At 43.6% G+C, this 12,778-nt stretch overlaps 1 protein-coding gene across 1 annotated transcript in view; it reads left to right on the top strand.

Moving 5' to 3' along the window:
• ASS1 (argininosuccinate synthase 1) overlaps positions 1-7,269 on the top strand; it is an 82,963-nt gene extending 75,694 nt beyond the window's left edge. Inside the window, exons 14-15 of the mRNA XM_020973549.2 lie at positions 4,587-4,652; positions 6,967-7,269. Of these exons, the coding sequence (XP_020829208.1) occupies positions 4,587-4,652; positions 6,967-7,012 (112 nt within the window). The 3' untranslated portion in view covers positions 7,013-7,269. The remainder of the gene's footprint in view (positions 1-4,586; positions 4,653-6,966) is intronic.
• Positions 7,270-12,778: the final 5,509 nt, after the last annotated feature.

Genomic DNA, 12,778 nt, shown 5'->3' with positions numbered 1-12,778 from the left:
CATGGTCAGATCTGAGCTTAAGGAACATCACCTTGGCTGCAGCATGGAGAATGGGCTGGAGTGGGGAGAGCCTAGAGACAGGAGGACCAGAGAGGAAGCAGTCACAGTCATCTAGCCAAGAGGTTACGAGAGCCTCTCTAAAGTGGTATCTATGTGATTAGGGAGAAGGGAGAGGAAACGAGAGATGTGGAGGGAGAAAGGGCAAGAGTTGGCAACTGATTGGATGGATGCGCCGGATTGGGAGTCAGAGGGCCAGACTTTCAAATTCCAGCTCTGCTTCTTAGCCCCATTGTGACTTTGGACGAGTTACATTACTGGCCTGGGCCTCGGTTTCCTTATCTTTAAAATGAGAGTTTTGAGCTGTGTGATCTCTAAGGGTCTTTGCAGCTCTAAATCCTGCGATGTGTTGAGTGCCTCTTCTGCGCTGGCTGCCATGAGGGATGCAAAGGAATATGGGACAAAGTCTCTTCTTTTTTTTCCAATGAGTAAGCAAAGCCTCTTATTAGCTTCACTTAGACACCAAATAACTGGGCAATGACAACCAAAGAGAGTCAGCCTTCTTTAAACCACTGCCCCAAGCCACCTGTCAGTGAATCCCTCCCTATCACCGCCACAAGGGAATCCTCCCTTGAAACAAATGAATGCAGTCCAGCAAAGCAAAGCAAATCAAGACATTGTGTTTGAAAATGTATGCCTTGGGGCAGCTAGGTGGTGCAGTGGTTAGAGCACCGGCCCTGGATTCAGGAGGACTCAAGTTCAAATCTGGCCTCAGACATATAACACTTACTAGCTGTGTGACCCTGGGCAAGTCACTTAACCCCATTGCCTAGCCAAAAAAAAAAAAGGGAAGAAAATGTATGCCTCATTCTGCACCCATAGTCCACCACCTCAGGTCAGTGTGTTGATTGCAGTTCTAAAGTCTCCCAATATTGTTTTCCTTTTCACTATTGTGGTGATTGTGCAAATCCTTCTCTCGGCTCTTCTTACTCTGTTTTGCATCACTTCATACAAATCACCTTAACTCCTAGCTTCTTAAACCTTCACTTGGTTCCCACTGAGCTTAAGAGCAAAGGTACCAGAAGTCAGCTCTGGGTCCTTCCACCTATAATCCTTCAGTGGATCATGAAGATATATTGGTGCCAAAGGCAGAAGCATAATCAAAGAAGATTCCTGAGACTAATGACATTTATCATTGTTATGAAGAAGTCAGAAAGCAATGTAAGTGATGGTCACAGTGATGTTTCAGTGACAGTTTCAATGCCTAATCCCAGAAAGGAGAATTATTCGCTTTTCCCTAGCTGCCAGCACATACATACGTACATACATGCACATCCAGTCATGGTCATAGAATTTACAGAGGACCTCCAGAGACCCTGAAGCAGACATCACATAGAGGCAAAAATAGTGGCTTTGGAGACAGGGCTTGGGTTTAAATCTGAGACTGCCATTATATGAGCCTGGGCAAGCCACTTAGATGGAGCTGTTTCTTTATAACTGAGGAAACCATTTTCCTGCAAATGGGGAAATTGCTCTATAGAGACCTATCTACTGGCATTTAATAGGTGGAGTTGAGGAAAGGGGAGGCATGGAATGATGATGGAATGAGGAGAGAGGAAGGAAGGGAGTAGTTAAGGAGTGGCTGGACTAGAAAACAGTTTTATAGAGAATGGGGGACTTGCTGGGTCCCCAAATCACATTAGGTATGGAAGTGAGGCCAAAGGGCAAACAGGCAAGAGGTCTGTGGTTGGGGTTTGGAGTGGCCCAGGAAGCAGAATGAAAGTTGAGGGGAGGTCCAGACTGATTCAGAGATCAGATAAACAAAAACCACCCTACATAATTACTTCAGCATAAGTCAAGTAAACAGCACAGCCTGAGAGCCTGGGAAAGAGGCTTCTAGAGACAGTAACTATGGTGGGAGATGGGAGGGAAGGAGGACAGTGCAAAGGGGAAGAAGGGAAATAATTGGGGAGTGTGAGGAATGTGGTTGCTCATTTTCTTTCCTTCTCTTGACTCTGTCTTTCCAAAGAAAGAACTGATAACTCTGTTGTTTTTTTTTAAGACTGTAAGTTCTTTTTTTTCTTTTGTTTTGTTTGTGGAGGCAAATGGGGTTAAGTGACTTGCTCTACCTAGCTGCCCTTTTAGGACTGTAAGTTACAGGAAAAGGGATCCACCTGCATTGGGAGAGGAAGGAGCTCTCTGCATCACTGGAATGATAGGTCTATTCCAAAAAAGAATGTGCAAAGTATGGATTCACATGACACCATAGTCCCCTTGCCTTCAAGAAGCTTACAGTCTAAGACGGATGAAGGGTAGTTATATGTAAGTAAACACAAGAGAAGAAAAGGAGTTAGGCGCCTTCCACTACTCCCCCTAGATAAAAATAAAGCATTTATTAAGAATTTACTCTATGCCAGGCACTGTTAAAGGGCCCTCTAGCCTTGAGACACAGGCTTCTTTTTTTGGGTGAAGCAATCAGGGTCACACAGCTAGTGTCAAATATCTGAGGCCAGATGTGAACTCAGGTCCTCCTGACTCCAAGGCCAGAGCTCTATCCATTGCACCACCTAGCAGCCCCTGAGACACAGGCTTCTTACACATCTGGAATGCCTCCAACTTGGAGGAAGGCCAACAATGCACCTAGGAGATAGCTGGTGGCACTATGGATAGAGCACTGGGCCTACAAGACCTGAGTTCAGGTGTGGCCTCAGATACTTACTAGCTGTGGGACCCTGGGCAACTCACTTAACCTGTTTGCCTCAATTTCCTCAGCTGTAAAATGGGGATAACAGTACCTGCCTCCCAGATTTCCTGTGAGGATCAAATGAGATAATATTTGTAAAATGCTTAGCCCAGGGCCTGGCCCCTTGTGGGCACTTAATAAATGCTTGTTTCTTTCCTTCCAAAGAATATTTGTGAATCAAAGAGGTGAAAATGAGGGATGACTGAATAAAAATAACCTTAGTACGCTTTCTTTCTGGAAAGATAGAAATAACAAAATCATGAAAAATGGAGCAGGTGAGGGCACCTTGTTCACCTAATCCCAGAAAGGAGAATTATTTGCTTTTCTCCAGCCCCCAAAACACACACACACACACACATACACACATGCACACACACATGCATATGCGCGCGCGCGCACACACACACACACACACACACACACACACACACACACACACTTGAAATTTGAAGAGAGAGTTTTAGGACAAACAAAGGGCCAAGGCCATCATATTCAATAATTAGTCCTTACATTTGTAGAGTACTTTATAGTTTTCAGAATGCTTATGCATATATTATCTCATTTCCCCAAGGTCATACGGCAAATTAGTGACAAAGTTGAAACCTGGGAATCCTGACTTTTAGGGCTTCTTCTAATTATACCACATCATTCCCTTTATATAATCGGGATTCAATTTATGAAAACTATTACCTCCAGAGGTAGAGTCTGTACAATGTCAGTGAAAATAGTTTCAAGAAAGCTTAACTACTTCCCTGGATGATAGCTACTTCCGGAGCGAGTCACGAGGGAAGATTATACTTTCTGTTTGTGGTCAGCTAGGCAGCATGGTAGATAGAACATGGGACCTGGAGTCAGTAGCACCAGAGTTCAAATCCAGCCTCAGACATATAACACTTGTTAGCTGTGTGATTCTGGGCAAGTCACTTAACCCCATTGCCTCGCCAAAAACAAACAAACAAATAAAGAAAGAAAGAAAGAATATATACGTACATATATATATATATATGTATGTATATATGTATGTATGTATATTCAAAGTGCTTTACAAATGTTAAAGCATCATATAAATTCTAGCTATTATTGTTGTTATTTGTTTGTACCTTAGATGTGATCTAGACAGTTAAATGCCATCGTGGATAGAGTGGTAGACTTGGAGTCAGGAAAACTTGAGTTCAAATTCCTACCTCAGGTGCTTACTAGTTTGGCATCCCTGGTCAAGTCATTTAACCTCCTCTAGCCTCAGTTTCTTCACGGTACAATAGGGATAATAATAGCACCTCCTAGGGTTGTTGTGAGGATTAGATGAGAAGAGTGTGAAGTGCTTTGTAAACCTTAAAGCACTGTGTAAATGTCAGCTGTTATTATTCATGTATGTGTTGTCTGGATCACTAGAGCAAGGACTGGCTTCTTTTTTTCCTTCGGATTCCCAAGAGCTAGCACATAATAACTGTTTAATAAATATTTTTGATTGCTTGCTTATTGGGACACGTGTCTGACCTGTGAGCCTTACAAAATGGAAAATGATTGTGTTGTCATCAACTACCTCCATCAGATGGTTACTATCTGTGTGACCCTGGACAAGTCACTTAACACTGTCACAATTTCCTCATCTGTAAAATGACCTGGAGAAGGAAATGGCAAACCACTCTAGTATCTCTGCCAAGAAAACTCCCAATGGGTCATAAAGAGTCAGACACAACTGAAAAAAGACTGAACCCCAACAAAACCTCTGTCAGAGGTAGGATCCTGGACTGCACAGTCTGGGGCTGAGCCTGGGGGGGTGATGCGGATGTCTGATGTTCTGATTCCCCCCCCACACACACTCCTCTCTTCTTTTCTCTTGTAGCATGAATGTGCAGGGAGACTATGAGCCTGCCGATGCCACTGGCTTCATCAACATCAACTCCCTCAGGTGAGTAGTTTAGGCCAGTCCTAGCCCAGGAGGGAGCAGAGCTTAGGGCCTCTTGTGGGGCTGGTCCACAACTTTCCTCAGCCTGGACCATTAGTCTCTGATCACCAGTCCCTACAAAATCAGGAGGGAAAATGGGCCTCTGCCCTCACTCAAGATCCCTTCCATCCATCCCTCAACAGCACAGATTCACTGAGCACCTCCTATGTATTCATCAGTGTCTTCAGCACTTGGAGGTTGGAGGGAGTAGGAAGTGGTAGAGAGATATGGGGCAACTAGGTGGCATAGTGGGCAGAATACCAGGCCTGAAGTCAGGAAGACTCATCTTCCTGAGTTCAAATCTGCCTCAGATACTTACTGGCTGTGTGACCCTGGGAAAGTCACTTAACTCTGCCTCAGTCTCCTCATCTGTAAAATGAGCTGGAGAAGGAAATGGCAAACCACCTCAGTATCTTTGCCAAGAAAACCCCCAGTGGGGTCACAAAGAGTTGGATATGATTACAACCGCTGAACAACAAAAATGGGCTGTTGGTTTTAACATGACTCAGCTCCCTGGGGCCTAGGAACACTCTTCCCCAAGGTGGGCAGGAGAGAGAAGAAGAACATATGTTTATTTTACACCAGTTTTTCCGTGCGCTCAGTGGCTCTGAGGAGCAACTTCATGGAGAAGCATCTGAAAGAGATCAGTTAGTGAGCACTGACAGTCTTGTTGCTCTGTGTGAGGCAGCGTGGGAGACAGAGACGAAGAAGAGAACTGCTTCCTGCCCAAGGGGAGCCGATAGCAAAGTTAGGAAAGAGATAGGCCTACAGAAAGTTATCCCACTGCAAGACAATCAAATGAAAGCTGGTTCTAGAGTCAGGAAGTCCTGGGCTCGGGTCCTACCTTTTGACACTTACTGGCTGTGTGACTGAGCGTATCACTTCTCAATGTCCCAGGCAACTTTAAGATTAGAAGCCTGTGCCAGTCTTCATTGGTAGACGGAGCTTCCTCACTGACTGTTCTCTAAACCAACGGTGACAAACTCAAATAGAAATGGATCCATGCGGGCCACATATTGACTTAGAAAACCACAAATAAGCATTATTTATGTTGTATTGCATTTTTGTTTATTTTGTTAAACGTTTCCCAATTACATTTTAATCAGATTCAGGCACTACCTGGGCCTCAAGCTTTAACACTTCTGCCCTAGACCATTGAAATCACAGGGTCTGATCCAACTTTTATGGTCATGTCTAGAAGATATCCATAGATCAGGGAACTATGATTTTTTTCCCCCTAAGCGGTGACTCCCTCCACTAATATCCATCATAACCTCTATGACTTTGTGGCTGAAAAATTCACCATCTCATGGCCAAACTGATAATGAGAATCTCCAAACTTGGCTATGTATCTTAGGACCATAGAATCCTAGGATCCTCAATCTCTGGATTGCGACCTCAGAGGCCATCTTGATTTGCAGATGAGGAAACTGAGGCACCCAAGAAGAATAAACAACTTGGTGAAGGTCACACAGCTAGCGGGTTATCAGAGGTGGGATTTGAACCCAGGTCTTCAGACTCTAAAACCAGTCCTCTTATAATGGGCCTGAGTCTTCTGACTCCCAGAACAGAACCCTTTTTGCTGTACCTCTCCCTCAACCTCCCATTCACCACCCCCTTCACAATATGAAGAGAGAACTTAAAGCAAAAGGGAGAGTTGGGTCAGGGCTGTTTCTAAGGTAGGAAAAGACACCTGCATATCTTCTCACAGACTCTGAAGTGGGGAAGAAGAACCACAATGCCCCCCACCCAGTCCATGCCCATAAGCAATGTATTATTATATTGTATTCCCTCTCCAGACATCCCTCTGCCTCCTTTTGCTCATCCTTTCCAGGACTGACCACAGACAGTTAGGGTTTCCTTGGCCCATTTGAACCAGGGGCTATATTGAGCCTAGAATTGCCAGGCTGACCCTGGGAGCATCCTTCCCTCCCAACCTCCCCCTCACTGTCCCCTTAATTGTGTGTTTTTATAAGGGCCTGATAAGCCCTTTTAAATTGCAGCAAGCAAGACATATTTTCATAATGGCCTCTTCATTTTCCATTGCCAGTTAACTGCTTTGTACTGAACAATAACATGAACTGTTTTCTCCCAAAGATAAATTAATTACATTATCGAGGGGAAGGGAGGAGAGAGGGCACAGGAGGAGGGGGAAAAAGAAAGACAACTTCACCTACATCTTAACAAACAGCTGCCCCCAGCTCCACCTGAATTAATTGAACTGAATATGTGTTATTACTGTCAATTTACCTCTTTTTGTTTTTAATCTGGTTTACAGGCTAAAGGAATATCATCGTCTGCAGAGCAAGGTCACTGCCAAATAGACTAAGCAGCTGTCATTAATGTGAAGCGTCTCTCAGTGTCGCTGCTGATTTCCCCAAGTAATGCCACTGAATGTCCTGGCATTCTGTGATTGTTGTTCACTCTCCTGGGCTGCAGCTCAGCCAGGCTTTGTTTCCTGTTCCTATAGCAGACAGAAGTGGTCTACAAGGGGGCATGGGGGAGGATAGAGTAGAAAATACAACCATAATAATAATAACCATAATAATAATAAAAGACTACCGTGGATAGAGTTTCTTTATTTCCTGGAATAGTGTTTGATTGTATGTTCATAATTAGCCAATCAAGCTTGTCTTACTTCTGAAGGCCACCCTTTTGCCAAAGAATGTACCTTCTATCAATGGGAGAGAAAGAGTTCAAAATTTCACATGGACTGTCCCCAGCCTGACAGATAATACAGGCTTGGCTTCCATGACTTTGACTTGGGGTCCCACCAACCCAGGATCCTGCTGCCTGCCAACTGAGGCCTTGAAGGACCAGCTCTCTAGGCAGATCGAGAGGGTTGTCCGACTACTGGCCATCAGAAGCAAAGGTTAGGTCAGTCCTAGTTTCTCTCAGTACACATGTGTCTGTCCTCTTCAGAAATAAGAATAACATTTCTATAGTGCTTTAAGGTTCACAAAGCACTAGACATGTATGATCTTATTAGATACTCACAGAAATCCTGTGAAGCAGGAGCAGAAATGGGACCCATCTCTTGAGGGATTCATTTCTAATTCTTGCCTAGGATACCTCTTGTGATAATGACTCCTGAAGTTTATTATCCACTGTGGTAATCAGAAAATGGCCCTTTATTCTCACTTCATAGGATTATAAGGTACCTTCCTGCACAAGGAAAATAGGATTTTGAGCCAAAAGGACTCTGAGCACAATCATCTAATTAAACCTTTCAGGTTAACACCGGAAGAAATTAAGGCCTGAAGAGTGAACGTGATTACCCAAGGTTAAACAGGAAATCAGTGACAGAGTTATCATTTGAACCCAGCTCTTCAGACTCCCAAATCAGCACATTCTCCACTATGCCAGGCTGAAAGCAACCATGAATAATAAAAACAACGGATGGAAACTAAAACACTGTAGATTTCCCCTTAAGACAAGAAAAACATATCCCAAAAAGAAATGAATCATCTTGGGTTGCAGTGGGAGCCATATCCTTGGAGCTGTTCAAGGACACTAGATGACCGATTGGATGCCTTCTTTTTTTTTAGGCAGTTGGGGTTAAGTGACTTGCCCAGGGTCACACAGCTAGTAAGTGTCAAGTGTTTGGTCTGAGGCTGGATTTGAAATCAGGTCCTCCTGACTTCAGGGCCGGCTCTCTATCCACTGTGCCACCTAGCTGCTCCCCGATTGGATGCCTTCTGGATGATTTTTAGGTCATCTAATTCTGCGAGACAGTGTGGTGGAGTGGAGAGAGGGCTAGACTTAGGACTATGAAGATTTGAGTTCAAATCCCTCCTCAGATGATTGCTATGTGACCCTGGGCAACTCAATCTCTAAGCCTCAGTTTCCTCATCTGTACAATGGAGACAGTAACACTTACAGGACAAAGTGATTGTAAAGCTCAGAGAAGATAATGTATTTAGGGTACTTTATACTATATATTTTTACATATAATACAATATTATATATTATATAAATAATATAAATATTATTAGCATGAAAAGAATGTTATTTGTGCTCAATTGTTATCTTCCCCAGAACCTAGGTATAGTTTAACTACTATGTTCAATGAGTAGTTGATTGATTAATTAAATGTCTTTCATAAATCTGCCCCCCTGGAGCACATAAGGAGTTGGAACTAATTCTGTTGCATTTGCTAGGAGAAGGATGCCTGGTTTATGACCATGCTGGGTCCTGGGCTTGCTGGTTCACCCTAAGGTCTGCTGCCTCTTCCATGCTGCTGTATTTGTGGGACAGAGGCCATCATTCTTGGGAACTAGCATGTGGCTTCATGAAGTGGCTGGCATGTCTAGAATATGAAAACTAGGACCTATGAGTACATTATATTATTACAGGTTATTAGGAATGTACCAGGGACTTGCGAATCACTTCTGATCTTCAAAGCACTTTAATTAGCTTATGTTTGGGGTCTCCTATTCAATCCTCTCTATACTTCAAGTACACACATATTACTTAGGCAGGAATCAAAAGCTGCCAATGAATCCAATTTCCTTTCAAAGTAGGAGAATAAGGAGGCTCTAACTTTACAGCTGTGAAAATGACATGTTATTTCTCCCTCCTGGGATACGGGAGTATGATCTAGGATTTGTGGCAAGAAACTGGTGCCTGGACTCCTGGGTTCTAGTCTGGGTTCTGCTGCCATCTGACTCAAAGATATAACGTTGTTTTTGTCCCTGGCCTGTTTTCCACCCCAGGGATCTGGAGGCCTATCTCCTGGGCTATGGAGGAGACCTATCAGACCAGATTTCTTCAATCTGTCACTTTTTGCGAACCAGGAAGAAGGCAATTGCATTAAGGCCAGAGTAGGGAACCTGGGTAGTGGGGTCCTGGATTGCACTACTTCCAGGCAGAAGGTTAGGAAAATTCTTGGGACTTTCCAGGAACTATATTTTCAGAGGCAAGAAATTCTGGGACCCTAGAAATAGATATGAAGCATATAAAAATGTCCTTAACTGGAGTAGGACATGGGCTGGATAAATTTCAAATACAGAATGAAAGAATCTTGGAACTGAAAGGGACCTTTGAGATCATCTATTCTAATCTCTGGAAAGGATTCTTAATCTGGGGTCCATGAATTTGGGTTTTTTTCTAATTTTAGGAAATTATTTTGTTATAACTGATTTTCTTTGTGATTCTATGTGTTTTATTTTACGCGTTTAAGCAATTTATGCATTTATTTTATGCATTATTCTGAGAAGGGGTCCATGGGCTTAACCAGATTGCCTGAGGGGTCTGTGACACAAGGTTAAGAACCTCTGCCTGAGGTATCCCTGTCAGGGAGCTCACTACCAAACATAGCAGCTTTTTCTATTTGCATTATGACTCTAGTTGGGCTTTTTTTTTATGAAGCTGAAATTTGCCTCCCTGTAACTTGACCCCAATGATACTAACTCTGACCTTAGGAGCCACCTAGAACAAGTATACTCCCTATCATATGTCTCCCTCGGTCTTTTATCCAAATAAAACATCCCTAGATCCTTCAACTAATGCCACCCATGGCATTGTCTTGGGGACCCTCTCCAGCCCCCTAGTCCATGAAAGTCACTTTTAAAGGGAAACTCTCAGAAGTCAACAAAGTACTCAGAACTTCCCAGGGCAGTTCATAGGAGAAAGGTCTGGAGGTCTTTCCCTCTGGATGAGAAATGAGTCTTTCCAAGTAGATCAGGCTCCCTGCAGGGGAATGCTCTCAAAGAGAGGCCCAGGGTAGTTGACATCATGTGGCTGGGGGAGGACATAGGGAGAGATAGCCATTGAAAGGGAGATGGTCTCAAAGAGCAGAGTTAGAAGCTATATGTGGTAGTTATGGAGAAGTAGATTTTGTCAGGATGTCAGGGTAAAAAACTTTCTATCAATTACAGCCATCCAAAAGTGGGTTGGGCTGCCTCAGAAAACTGTGGATTTTCCATTAGTGAGATGTCTCCTGAGCAGAGGCTAAACGACTGTTTGTTTGCGAATGTTGTACTGAGGATTCCTGTTGGGAAGTTGGGTAGACTAGATGACTACCAAGATGCTTTCCAACTCAGAGATACTCTGATTGTGTCATCAGGATGTTGTCCCGAAAACCAACCTCATCTCCCTGACACTTTTGCTGAGACTGCATCTCCTTATAATCTGGGGCCAAACCAGAGAACTCAAAACAAAGACCCAAGCAGTCAATGAAGCAGAGTATTTCAGAGTTTGAAGAAACTTTAGTAATCATCTAGTCAAACATTTACCTCCTCCCCCCAAAAAAAAAAGTTAGGTAGGTCACACATCAGATGGAACACTGGATCTAGACTCAGGAAGACGAGTTCAAATCCAGCCTCAGACACTTACTAACTGTGTGGCTCTGGGTAAGTCAATTAAACTCTGTCTGCCTCAGTTTCCTTATTTGTAAAATGGGAGTAATAACAACAACTACCTCCCAGGGCTGTTGTGAGGATCAAATGAGATAATATTTGTAAAGTGCTTTACAAAGTGCTACGTAAATGCTAGCTGTTAATATTAAGTAGGATTACCCAACACGTGTTACTTGGAGACTTCCAATGTGTGGGAAGTGATATCTTTCCCAGGCATCCTATTCCATTTCTAGATACCTTTCGTGGTTAGGAAGTTTCTACTTCCACCAAGCTTAAATTAGCATCTTTTCAGCATTGCCCTTGTTTCCTCTCAGGACAAACAGAACAGATGCAATCCCTCTTCTACATGGCAGCCTATCAAATACTTGAAGACAGCTATCAGGTTCCCATTTCCATCCCTCAGGCTTCTCTTCTCAAGCTAAGCATCTCCAGTCCCTTCAACCATTCACATGCTATAGACTTGAAGCCCTTCACCACCCTGGTTTGCTCTCTTCTGGGTACTCTCCAGGTTAGCAATATCCTTCCTAAACCCTGGTGCCCAGAACTGAGCCCAATGCTTCAGACATGATCTGATCAAGGGTTAGAACCAATCCCCTCCTTAATCCTGGAAACGACAGCCCAACGTATCAACTTCTGTGGCCACCACATAGCACTCAATTCATTTTGAGCTTAAAGTCCACTAAAACTCACAGATCTCTTTCACACGAAATGCTTTTCAATTACACCTCCCCATCTTGGACTTGTAAAGTTGAACTTACGAACCCAAGGGTAAGATTTTACATTTATCCCTAACATATTTCGCTTAGATGGCACTATGGTAGTGGATAGAAAGTTGATCTTGAAGCCAGGAAGACTGGCCTCTAACATCTCACGTCTGTGTGACCCTGGGAAGTTCCTTACCTCCTCAGTGCTCTAGACAACTCTCTAAGACCCTAAGTTGCAGAAAAGGTGCCCAAAGCCTTGGTAGAGGGAATGATGAAGCAATATTTCCCTTTCTCTGGTCCTGCAGGACCTTTCTCAGGCTTCCTAAACCTTTCAGATATCACTAACAATAGCTCAGCAATCAGGTCCACTAGTTCTTTTAATCTCTAAAGACGTAGTTGACTTAGGCCAGGTGGCTTGAATTCATCAACATTTATTGTCCACCCTAGGCACTGTGAGAAGATAAAAGATATCTACCCTACCTTCAAGGAGCTCCCAGTTTAGTTGGAGGAGATGAGACACATATTAAGCTAACTTACAATGAGTCTACACATGCTACATGTCTAATGAGTTTTAGGGAAAGAAAGTGTGATGGGATCACTGAGGACTTGTGTGGTTAAGAAGAACTTCACCAAGGAAGTGGGAATTGACTGGGGCCTGGAAGGATGAGTAATACAATGATTTCTATAGGCAAACACTGTGCGCCAAGAAATCACTGTGGGATCTACAAAGGATACAGATAAAGGAGAACTCAAAATCTCTGCCTTCTGAGAACTCCAGAGCTCAGAGGGGAGATGGGATAGCCACATTAAAACACATATGCTAGCATGCAAGGATGGAATGAATGGGGAGGTCTTTCAGGTAAGGCTGTAGGAAGAAGCGGAGGCATCTCAGCAAGGTTTTGAAGGAGGAAGCAGGATGTGGATTGATTGAGAGGTGATCTATTCTCCCTGATTAGGGCTGGAGGTGGGATGAGTAGCGCATTCAAAAAGCAGGTTTGCCCATCTGCAGGCACCCAGGGTACTGGCT

Source organism: Phascolarctos cinereus, unplaced genomic scaffold (assembly GCF_003287225.1).
Source record: "Phascolarctos cinereus isolate Bilbo 61053 unplaced genomic scaffold, phaCin_HiC Scaffold_2;HRSCAF=192, whole genome shotgun sequence".
NCBI classification, from domain to species: domain Eukaryota; kingdom Metazoa; phylum Chordata; class Mammalia; order Diprotodontia; family Phascolarctidae; genus Phascolarctos; species Phascolarctos cinereus.
Note: the sequence above shows the minus strand (reverse complement) of the source record. Positions and strands in the feature narration are given on the sequence as shown.